Source organism: Anolis sagrei, chromosome 4 (assembly GCF_037176765.1).
Source record: "Anolis sagrei isolate rAnoSag1 chromosome 4, rAnoSag1.mat, whole genome shotgun sequence".
NCBI lineage: Eukaryota > Metazoa > Chordata > Lepidosauria > Squamata > Dactyloidae > Anolis > Anolis sagrei.
Window position 1 is genome coordinate 130953452 of NC_090024.1, and position 12147 is coordinate 130965598.

General features: G+C 38.4%; 1 protein-coding gene across 7 annotated transcripts in view; it reads left to right on the forward strand.

Annotated features, from left to right (window-relative positions):
- LOC132774327 (dimethylaniline monooxygenase [N-oxide-forming] 2-like) overlaps nucleotides 1–12147 on the forward strand; it is a 34576-nt gene that overhangs the window by 8550 nt on the left and 13879 nt on the right. For all 7 annotated transcript variants that reach the window (XR_010909839.1, XR_010909840.1, XM_067467663.1 and 4 more), the window contains exons 3-7: nucleotides 759–947; nucleotides 3602–3764; nucleotides 6020–6162; nucleotides 7808–8007; nucleotides 9419–9774. Coding sequence is in view for 5 of the 7 variants with exons in the window: in XM_067467663.1 (XP_067323764.1) it covers nucleotides 759–947; nucleotides 3602–3764; nucleotides 6020–6162; nucleotides 7808–8007; nucleotides 9419–9774 (1051 nt within the window). In the remaining 2 variants the exon portion in view is untranslated. The remainder of the gene's footprint in view (nucleotides 1–758; nucleotides 948–3601; nucleotides 3765–6019; nucleotides 6163–7807; nucleotides 8008–9418; nucleotides 9775–12147) is intronic.

A 12147-nucleotide genomic window follows, 5' to 3' on the forward strand; every position in this document is an offset into this window, starting at 1 on the left:
ACGAAATGCATGATACTATGTTATATAACTCCTATGATTAGCAGCCACATTGCACAACTGCTTTTGGATGAAGTTGGTCATTGAAGCCAAACTAGATATGACATTAATTACAGGAAAGTATTTTTAAAGGTGTGTAGTTTGCACATTACAATTAGCAAACATAAATTGGCCTTGAAGTGAGTTTTAAGCAGAAATTGTCAAAGTAATTTTGTGTTTTCTTTTGGGAGCCCAGAGAGGTTTTTTTTTTTTAAAAAAAAAGATTACAAGTACGAGCAGAGAGCCAGTGTGCTTTAGTGGTTTGAGATCTGGACTTTGACTCTCGAATTTCTGCTTTGCCAGTGGTTGACTTTGTCAAGTCACACTCTCTCGGCCTCAGAAAGTAGGCAGTGGAAATATCTTCTTTGGAGTCACCATAGGTAATAAATGTCTTGGAAGTATATAATAGATGACCAGTGTGAGCATATGAGTCAGCATCAGCTTTAACCACATATTAAACATAGCCACACCCCGATTTATCTAAAACTGACAATGCTCTGTTTATTCTGAATTGCCAGTGTGATAAATCATCCCAGTATTATAGATTATGTGTTTAGCATGAGATGGAAATCATGTTTCCCTCAATACATTGTTGGACTGTAACTCAGCAGCCCAAGGCAGCATAGTGGAGAAGTTGCAATCCAACATCATCCAGAGAGAGCTATCTGACTATCACCCGTGGCTTAGTTCTTGAAGGATTTTTATGTGTTAATAATCTTTAGGAAACGCTGGAAGAAGGGAGGGCAAGCATCTATCATTCAGTTGTCACCAATACTTCCAAAGAGATGACATGCTTCAGTGACTTTCCAATGCCAGAACACTTCCCAAACTTTCTGCACAATTCCAAGTTTCTGCAATATTTGCATCTGTATGCGAAGCACTTTGATCTCCTCAAATACATCAAATTTAAGGTAAGTTGATTTAAAATGGTTCTGCTCCAATTCCAATGGGCAAGGTGTGGTCCATCCGTACAGGCTTGTTGTTAAAAAGAAAAAAATGCAGTGTTCTTGAAAAACAAATATAAGCTTATATTAAAAGGACTATTTATACAATAAACTGTGGAGCCCCCGGTGGTGCAGTGGGTTAAACCCCTGTGCCGGCAGGACTGAAGACCGACAGGTCGCAGGTTCGAATCCAGGGAGAGGCGGATGAGCTCCCTCTATCAGTTCCAGCTCCTCATGAGGGGACATGAGAGAAGCCTCCCACAAGGATGATAAAATATCAAATCATCCAGGCGTCCCCTGGGCAACGTCCTTGCAGACGGCCAATTCTCTCACACCAGAAGTGACTTGCAGTTTCTCAGGTCGCTCCTGTCACGACAAAAAACAAACAAACAATAAACTAGGAAGCTTTCCATTTTGGACCACAACCTCCTCATATCATAGGATTCTGGGAACTGTCATTCAAAACTAATGTCTAGTATTTCAGAAAAGGGGGCTGGCAAAACTACCCTTGAGTACTCTTTAACTAAGAAAAGTCTATGAAATCCATGGAGTTGGCATATCATATCATGCACATGCATGAACACAGAATAGCTTAAACCTGAAGTCTCCACTGTATGTGCAGGCTCCAAGATAACTTGGCTCTCTGTACCTTTGCTTCAAGATGTGTTCTTTAAGTGCCAGCTTACATTAGTACAATTTCCAAGAACTGTGAATATCAGTGTGGAAAATAATAATAATAATAATAATAATAATAATAATAATAATAAATAATTTAAGAAAAGAATTATGTGAAACAATCTGCCATAAAAAATCAAGATCAATTTCCCTTGAAGAAGAACTGGAAAAGAAGATATGAAGATCATGAGATAAAATGAGAAGACACAATCCCCAATTTTTTTTCTTTTCCTTTCTCGTTTCCCCTCACCCCTCACTCTTCTAATATGAATTTTATTTTACTTTTATTTGGAAATATTTAATAAAAATATTTGAAAAAAGATGCACGTAAAATATTGTAGGTTTTAAAAATGTCTATTAACTCAAATAATCAGGGATTCCAGACATAGTCACTCCAAAGCTTATGCTTGGCAACTTTGAGAAACAGGAAACAGAGCATTACATTGTTTCATTTTTTCAATAGTGAACCAGGGGCATTCTCATCATGCCAAGTCGACACAAAAGTGAAAAGTTGGAATAGACAGAATCTGAGGTTTAAATTACTGTAGACTGATGTAAGTCCACATTTAGACCAGAGGAGACTAACATGTCAAAATTTAGTCTCCAATCCATTTCTTTTTTTAGCAAGGTCTTTTCATGCTGAAGGAGTGTTTATCAAGCACCCAAAAGTGCCATCCTTAAAGGAGTGATCATTTTCCAGAAAAAAACAACCAAAATTAGATAACACAATATAATAATAATAATATATAATATATTCAGTTAACACTCTATCTGTGGATTTTGTATTCATATGTTTAACATCTATGTCTTTAACTTTTTAAAAAAAATCCCCAAACAAATCTCGATTTTGCCATTTTGTACAAGGGACATCACTTTAATATATGTATGTAAAGAAGTGTTTTTGTGAGCTGCCCTGAGTCCCTTCGAAGAGATGGTAGCGGGGTATAAATATAGTTTATTGTTATTTATTTATTATAATGGGGCACCACAATTCAAGAGAGATATTGACAAGCTGGAATGTGTCCAGAGGAGGATGACTAAAATAATCAAGGGTCTGGAGAACAAGCCCTATGAGGAGCGGCTTAAGGAGCTGGGCATGTTTAGCCTGAAGAAGAGAAGGATGAGAGGAGATATGATAGCCATGTATAAATATGTGAGAGGAAGCCACAGGGAGGAGGGAGCAAGCTTGTTTACTGCTTCCATGGAGATTAGGACAAGGAACAATAGCTTCAAACTACAAGAAAGGAGATTCCATCTGAACATTAGGAAGAACTTCCTGACTGTGAGAGCCATTTAGCAGTGGAAGTCTCTGCCCCAGAGTGTAGTGGAGGCTCCTTCTTTGGAAGCTTTTAAACAGAGGCTGGATGGCCATCTGTCAGGGTGATTTGAATGCAATATTATTATTATTATTATTATTAAACTTTATTTGTACCCCGCTAGCATCTCCTGAAGGATTCGATGCGGCTTACACAGGCTTCTTGGCAGGGGGTTGGACTGGATGGCCCATGAGGTCTCTTCCAACTCTTTGATTCTATGATTCTATGATTCGAGCATTTACAAACTTTGATATCCACTGAGGGTCCTCTACCCAACACCAACATATACCAAGGGCCCAATGTATAATTGCATATAGGAAAAACATCAAGAAAATACATATAGAGTAACATCTTAGCAGTATCACAAATAGATCAAGTATCCCTTTGGTTGACCATTGCAAATTATAACTTGCCTCGTATTTTTTAAAAAGTGTTTTTCCTTGCAGCTGCCTTGCTATAAGCAAGAGTTTTGAATGAAGTCCAGGTGATGCCATCTTCCTGTATGTTTCCATTTATTGTTCCATCTCTTTTTTTCTTCCTACTGAAAACCAGTTAATGACGGTGCACTTTTCTCTAGTAGCCTTCATAGTACATGATTGGTAACAGTGTCTTTATCTTGCTTTACCACAGACCACAGTCCTCAGGATAGAAAAAAGCCAGGATTACTCAACCAGTGGTCAATGGACTGTGGTCACAGAGAAACATGGAAAACAGGAATTCTTCATCTTTGATGCTGTCATGATCTGCACAGGTCACCAGAATGAAGCATATACCCCACTGGAGGATTTTCGTGGTATGGTTTTCCTGTGAAGATATACAACAAGATGTATTTCTATTGTTTCTTCAAAGGTTTAGAAAACCCACAGCCTGAGTGGATCCCTAGGAGTGGGTCCAATTGGCCTAGTTGTAGAAGCAAATGAGAACAACAGACTCTCAAGAGGTCTTGCCCAGAATGGAGGGAGAGAACAATTGCCTGTTTATCTTTCTGGGTATGGAATATAGACACAATTATTCTTCTACAGCCAGGCCAGTATTTCATAGGACATAATCCCTATGATAGCCTTCTGATAATTCCCTGCTTCCCGAGGGTACAGATGCACTTGGAAAGAGAAAAAAAAGCAATTGATGTGAAATCTGAAAATAAATAATGTGTCAGTGAGCTCTTGAACATTTAATGTATAATACCTATGCTGGACAGCTACAAGATATGTGGGAGATGGCTAATGAGCAAAATATCTTTAAAATAAGATAATGTTTTTTCTTGGATACCTGTTTTGGTTCTTACTTTCTTAGAGATGTCTTCCCCACTCCTTTACTGTAGTTTTACAAAAGAATTAAAGGTTGGACATCAGTTATCTGGAATTTTGAATTCCTAAATACTCCAAGATTAAACATTGTTCAGATAGGTGTCCCAGGTAGTGACACCATTGTTTTCTGAATATTCATTGTACACAAATTTTGTTTCATGCACACAATTATTAAAAATATTGCATTACATAATCTCAAAGCTACGTGTATACGTTCTGAAGGAACCATACATGCATTTTGTGTTTTGCCTTGTGTACCATATCCAAAATACCACATTGTGTTCATATATACAGGTATTCCAAAATCTGGGGGGGGGGGGGGGGGAATCTGAATTCCAAAGCAGGTTTGGCCCCAAGCATTTCAGATAAACCTGTTGCACATTTTTCATGGCACACAGATAATATTTTTACTAAGCTAGGCCTAAAAAAGGTTTTTACTGAGTAAGAATAGACAGCATGCAAAGGTCTATGTTTCCTGTGTGTGCCATGATCACGAGAGGGATAGACAAACCAGCAGGACTGTTGCACACAATAGAGACCCTCAACATTTCTTGGGATTATATAAGTGGATTTTACCATAGACCTTCCCCCAAGCAATGGGAAAACAGTAATTTGGGTAATCACAGATTTGTTTTCAAAGCAAACTCATTTCATCCTTGTAAAGCTGTGCCAAATGCCCAACAATTAGCTAAGATGTTATAACGGTTGAAAATCATTATAAAATCATGGCTGTCAGTCAGATATATTTGATAGAGGAACCATTTTGTGTTTAAATTTTGGAAAGCATTCATATGATTGTTAGGAGCTAAACAAGTTCTCAGTACTATTTACTACTCTCAGACTGAGGGACAGACAGAAAAACAGCCATTTAAAATGAAAAAGTTATAAACTGAGTCAAATTTTACTAATCTATAAAACAAATTATATAATGGAAAATGAGTTTTTTCAAATTTTGGAACAATATTTTGGTGTTATGTTAATTTTCAACAGGATGACTGAACTGATTTATTGCCATTTGCAGAAATGGATTACAATAATTCTATACACACAAGCACTGGTGACTCGTCTTTTGAGATTGTATGGACAAAATCTCCATACTTTGTTGACTCCTGAGGTCATTGGGACTATCTCTGTGTCCCTGACAGAATGGATGGCACAGACCAAAGGTGATTGCCACTAAAAGGGAGGGAAAAGGTGCCATCCTAACTTCCCTAGTGATGAAGTTCCTAGTGTGAGAGTAGTCACAGAGGAAGCCTTCTGCATGTGTCCAACTGCCCGTGAAGGAGTGGCATAGAGAATAGCACACCCTCTTCATATCTTAGAGCTTGGGCAGGTTCACAAGGGAGGTTACAATCTTTCAGATAGCTTAGACCTGATCAGTATAGGGTTTTAAAGGCCAAAGCTAGCACTTTGAATTGGAATCCAAAGCATGTTAAAGGAACAAAAATATTTTCCATTATATAATTTGTTTTATAGTTTAGTAAAATTTGACTCAGTTTATAACTTTTTCATTTAAAATTGCTGTTTTTCCCAGATTGCTCAGTTTTCAATTTAAAAGTATCATTAAGAGGCTTGAATGTGTGTTGTCTCAGTTTCCATGAGAAAAAGTAATCCTTTTTCTATAGTTAAGCCAGGTATGCTCTGGACATGATTTTAAAACTTGAATGGCTCAAAATCCAGATCCAGAATTTGACATTCATTCACACACTGCCTCATTACAACTTGATATGCTTCACTGCAGGTTTTGAAAAGTTCAAGGGTAACTATTTCCATAGCCGAAATTACAAGGGTCCAGAAGAATTTGTGGGAAAGTCGGTTTTGATCATTGGAATGGGGAATTCAGCGGCTGACATTGCTGCAGAGATCTGCCGGAAAGCAAAGAAGGTAAAAAAAGGTGTTCTGTGGGAGACTGGGATTGAAAGTGAAATAAAAATGAAATTGAGAAGTAATTGTGTATCAATTGGTAGTAATAGAATACAATAAATAAGTGGACCCTATGCTCTGAAAATAAGAAGGATGAGGCATAAACTGGGATGAAACACAAACTGGTTTATGTGCCCATCGTTCACAGATTAGCAATTGCAATGTAAATGATAGTACACAATGAGTAAAATCCACTCCACATCATTTTGTGGGGACCTGGTATAGTTATATTTTCAACATATTTCAAAGTGCGCTTTTACTAACACTGGATTCCACTTCATCACCATATGAATGAGTTGTTTGTTCTCATTCATTTAATTGAGAACAAACAACTCAGCATCTGTATGCTTGTCCACAATGCCCTGCCTCATGCACAGAGGAAGAACTGTTTAAAGCTACAGAGAATGCAGTCACTGTTGTTCGTTTTTGGTCTAAAACTATTTAGCTGCTTGTGATCCCTTTATTTTATTAGTATTAAACTTATTTATGCAATGCTTTTGGCACAAAATAAATAAACCATATGAATGCAGAAAGGCTGAGTTTCTGTTTAATCTAGAGATATCTCTAAGAATGCATCTAGAGCACACATCCTCAAATTTTGACCCTCCAGCTCTCTTGTCCTCTGTTTGGGCCTTTAAGTCCCAGAGGTCCTGGCCAGATTGTTCAGTGGTGGGGAGTTTTGGGAGTTGGAGGCCCAAACACCTGGAGGGCTACAGTTTGAGGAAGCCTGATCTAGACTGCAGAATTGATGTAGTTTGACACCACTTTAATTGACATAGTTTAATGTTATAGAATCAGGGGAGCTGTAATTTTACTAAGTCTTTAACCTTCTTTCCCAAAGAGGGCCGTTATCTTAGCAAACTACAACTCCATATGATTCCATAGGATTGAGCCATGGCAGTTAAAGCAGAGTCAAACAGGATTAATTCTACAGTCTAGATACACCCTTGGTTTTGCAAAGCTTTGCCACTCATATTGTTTCTACAATAGCTGTAGAACCTTCAAAAATGAAAGCAATTTCACTAATAATGAAAACAATTTCATTACTGGTGAAACAGTTTCAGTTATTGGATCCTAATTATCTTTGTTTTATCTGTAACGCAATCTGATTGTGATGTTTCCAGAACAAATTGCTTTATGAAGCTAACAAGTTATAAAATAATTCAAAACATACATCTGGCTTGGTCAAAATCAAACCTAGATCTTCTTTGGTTCACTCCAGACTGTTCCCCCCCCCCCCCCCCCCCAAAATTTAGTACTGTTGCTATCATAAACCTCAGATATCTTCGGAATTTAATGGGACAGATAACTATTATTGTCTTCACTCGAATCAAAAGTTTCACACTGTGATGCATAAATTTCCCAGTTGTTCAGAACTATTGCTCAAACTAGATTTTCAAAAATAAAGAAAAGAAAAAAGGTTAGCAATTTTCAAAATAATCCCAGAACTCTTGTCCTCGAGGCTTAGTTTCACAAGCATTTAGTTTCGCTTCTGCAAATAAAGAGACTATATGATGTACACTATGGGTAAAATGGATTCAAAGCATTGATTTGAAGGGTGGCCAAGGCCATCCTTTCTTTATAATTTTTTCTTGTTGCCCTGCAGGTCTTCATCAGCACCAGAAATGGTTCCTGGGTGATGAGCCGAGTGGATGACAATGGCTATCCCTGGGACACCGTCTTTCACACACGCTTCAGGAATATGATTCAGAATTCAGTCCCATGGTTCCTTTTGCAATGGATGATAGAAAAAAAGATGAACCAGTGGTTTGACCATGAAAACTATGGCCTGGTGCCTAAAAACAGGTATATAGAGCATTTATTTGCCTCTAGTGAAGCTTAATTTATCCTGTGTTGGCTGGTAGTAACAATTACAAGACATAACAGGGTTAATCCAATGAATACTGTAAGTCAAACTAATCCTGTTAGATTTCTCTGTTTTAATGATATTTCCTATGCTATTATAAATTTTCATCCATCTTGTTGAACCAATTACTCTTTAATCAGCCCGTATTTTGGTCTCCCCCCCCCCCAAATTAGTTCTTTTGTTGCTTAATGCTTGTATTTTATTGTTATGTTTGTTTTATGCTTTTAAATTGCATTTTGTTATTGCTCTGCTTTTAATTGTATGTTCCCTGGGCTTGGCCCCATGTAAGCCGCCCCGAGTCCCTTTGGGGAGATGGAGGTGGGGTAGAAAAATAAAATTCTTCTTCTTCTACTACTCTTAAAGTTCAACATTTAATCTTTACTCTGTCATCCAATATCAGTCAGTTCCCCTCCCTAATGCAGGAATGGGTTGAGAAGTGCAAGGCAGCATTGCTAGCTAGCAAAAAAAAAAAAAAAAAAGCAAGAAGGGTTGTAGGTGTTGTAGTAATATCAACCCCACTAAAGAAAAAGAGGATACCATAGAATTATAGAGTTTGAGTAGACTACAAGGACCATCCAGTCCAATGCTCTGGCCTGCAGGGGGAAAAACACAATAGAAGCACTTCCCACAGATGGTCATCCAGGCTCTGCTTGAAAACCTCCAGAGAAAGGGACTCTGTCACACTCTGAAATAGCATATTCTACAGCTCTTACCATCAGGAAGTTCTTCCTAATGAATTTCTTTTCCTGCAATTTGAATCCATTGCTCCATGTCCTAGTCTCTGGAGTAGCAGAAAACAAGCCTGCCTCCTTCTCATTGTGACATCCTTTCAAGTATTTAAAAATGACTTTCATGTCCCCTCTTAGACTTCTTTTCTCTAAGCAAAACATTCTCAGCTCCCTAAGCCATCCCTCATAGGACTAGATTTCCAAACCTTTGATCATTTTGGTCACCCTTCTCTTCAGATTTTCCAGCTTAATACTGGACACAGTATTCCAGGTGAGGTCTGTCCAAATAGAATAAGGCTATGACTTCCCTCGATCTAGATGCTATATTCCTGTTGTAGCCTAGAATTGCAATTGTGATATGGCACCAACCCCACCCTAATAGCTATTTCCTTAATGCCTGCGAAGTGGTGTGGACATGAGTCTTCCACCGCCTTCTTCCAGACATGGTAGTGTGTTGCTGCTATTGCTGTCTTCTCTGGTGTGAATGTCACAGGTATAGTGATGCACCCTCCTCTTCAGCTTTGGGTAGGTGAAGCTGCCCCACATATGTTACTGACAACAACAATAACAAAATATTGCCCCTTCCAACCTATAATCTCTCAACTGTTTTTCCCCATTAAAGGTCACTGTTGAAAGAGCCAGTGTTCAATGATGATCTTCCAAGCCGTATCCTGTGCGGAGCTGTGACAGTGAAGCCTTCGATCAAGGAATTTACCGAAACCTCTGCCATTTTCGAAGATGGGAGTATAGAGGAGAATGTGGATATTGTCATTTTTGCAACTGGATACAATGTTGCATACCCCTTTGTGGATAAGTCAGTGATTGAGGTGGTTGACAATCGTATCCCATTGTATAAACATGTTTTTCCTATTCATCTGGAGAAGCCAACATTGGCACTTATTGGTCTCATCCAGCCCCTTGGTTCAATCATGCCCACTTCAGAACTGCAAGCCCGTTGGGCTACCAGAGTCTTTAAAGGTGAGGTTATGGCAGAGATTGACAGTTCACTTAATGAGGCATGTCACTTTACAGATAATGAGAAAGCAAACCCTATCTTGATTGGTTTATAATCTAAAATTAGACACACTGTACAAGAAATTAGAGGAAGAGGATTGAAATGGAGGCAGAAGGAATAAGCAGGAAAGCAATACACTGTTTCAGTTATGTGTGTTCAAACTTAGTTACAATTTAAATAGTGAACTATATACCATTTTTATATTGCTTATTTGTTTCAGCTATTGTTGCTGTTGTGTTCCTCCAAGTAATTTCCATCCTATGCTGACCTCCAGTGAACCCATCACAGGATTTTCTTAGCAATATTTGTTCACAAAAGATCTGCCGCTGGCTTCTCTAGGATGAGAAAATGTGACTTGCCCAAAATCTCCCAAGGGTATTTTGGCCAAGTGTGGACTGGAACTCTGAGTTTAAATTGAATCATAGAATTATATAAGAATAGAGTTTGAAGATAACACATGGGTCATATAGTCCAACTCCTTGCCATGCAAGAAAAGCACAATCAAAGTATCCCTGACAGATGGCCATCCAGCCTCTGTTGCACAGGGCACAGCCACTCCGTATGTATGAACACATCACACGAGAATATAGTTTGAAACAGAGTTGGGCACAATCTTATTGATTACAGCTTACAGTAGGGTTAGCAATCATGCATAGGGGACTGGATTTCAGCCAGATTTGTTGTTATGTGTTTACAAGATGATTCCAAATTATTATAGAAGTTACTTGCCAAAATGTATTCAACTTAAGTTTTCTGTTTCTTTCCTTACATGACAAGAGTGTTATTAAGGCTGAGGAAGTGTTAGTTGACCATGGTTACCCAGTAGCCTTCCTTGGCTAAGCCGGGACTTGAAACATTAAAAGACTGGAATGCACCAAAGAATTTCAGAAGGAGTCAGACAGAGAAAGTGGATCTGAGGATCTGATAGATTTGATGAGGATTGATTTTATCAACCTTTTAAACTTATTTTTTTTTAAAAAAACCACCTGAAATGACTACTGCAGAAAGTTAAAGAAGAAAGTGAAAAAGAAAGTTGCAAATGAATATTAAGACAAAAAATAATGTCCACAGATAATTTATATAATTTTAAAGTGGATAACAAAGACACTGAAATAAATATTCCTATGTCTTGGCTCAGTCAGCAAATCAAGAAGAAACCAGAAGAAGACAAAGAGTTAGAAAGGCAGCGATGGAAAAGCTAGATGCACACCTCAAATATAAAGATATACAATCAAAAGGGTCATCCAGTCTAGTACACTGCCGTGCAGGAACACACAAAGAACTCCTGTCAGATGGCCAGGTAGCCTTTTAAATACCAGTGCAATTGAATGTTCCTTAGACATGCATTCTGGGTTTCTTCATTCACCTCCATTTTTCATCCTCACAGGAACTCCCATCTAAGCAACATCCTCCTCACTACATCCTCCTCATTTACCAGATCATCACTTTTGGTTAGGGTCAGATTATTATTAATAGTAGTATCATGCTCATGATCATCACCACCATCATCATGATCATCATGATCTTTATTTATATCCCACCTTTTTCCCATGGGGACTCAAGGTGGCTAACATGTATCCACACTAGACAGTTTAAAAATAATAACAGTGGTAAAAACAGAATTAAAATACGGCAAATACATTAAAATACCTTTAAATCTCATATCCCCCCCAATCCCGCCCACCCTCCCCAAAGCTTCACCTTCCCCTTTCCCAAAAATCTGTTGGCAGAGGAAGGTCTTGACCTGCTTGTGGGAGGCCAGCAGGGATGGGGCCATTCTGGTTTCCACAGCCTGGGAGCAGCCACTGAAAAGGCCTTAAAATGTGTAATCCCCTTGTTGTTTCTTCAACCTTCTGGACTATGAAATTGTCTGCAAGACAAGTAAGGCATTTGTTAGACCTGATATTCTTGCCAAAGTTGTCTTCCAACAAGTACCAGGATACAGTATTTAAAATTTCCCATTACTAATATATCTCTCCTTTCCAAATTAGTAGCCATCTGTCCTAGGAAGAAATAATCTAGATCCCCAGTCTGGCTTTGAAGTCTGTAGTAGATCCCCACAATGCCATCCCTGTTTCTTCCCATCTTAATTTTTACCTGGCTTCAAGAGTTTATATCATGAACCTCCTCACAGGTGTAAATATCCTTGATATTACTCCCCCTCCTTTCTTGTCTGGTCTGTTTTAGAGAAATAGGTTTTAACCCTCTATTACTGCATTCCTGTTGTGAGACTAGTCCCATCAGGTTCCAGCGATGTCAGTTATGTTGTATTTACTTTGTATATTAAGTACAGGTTCATCTTGTTTATTTCCCATGCTTTGTGTATTTCTTTACTT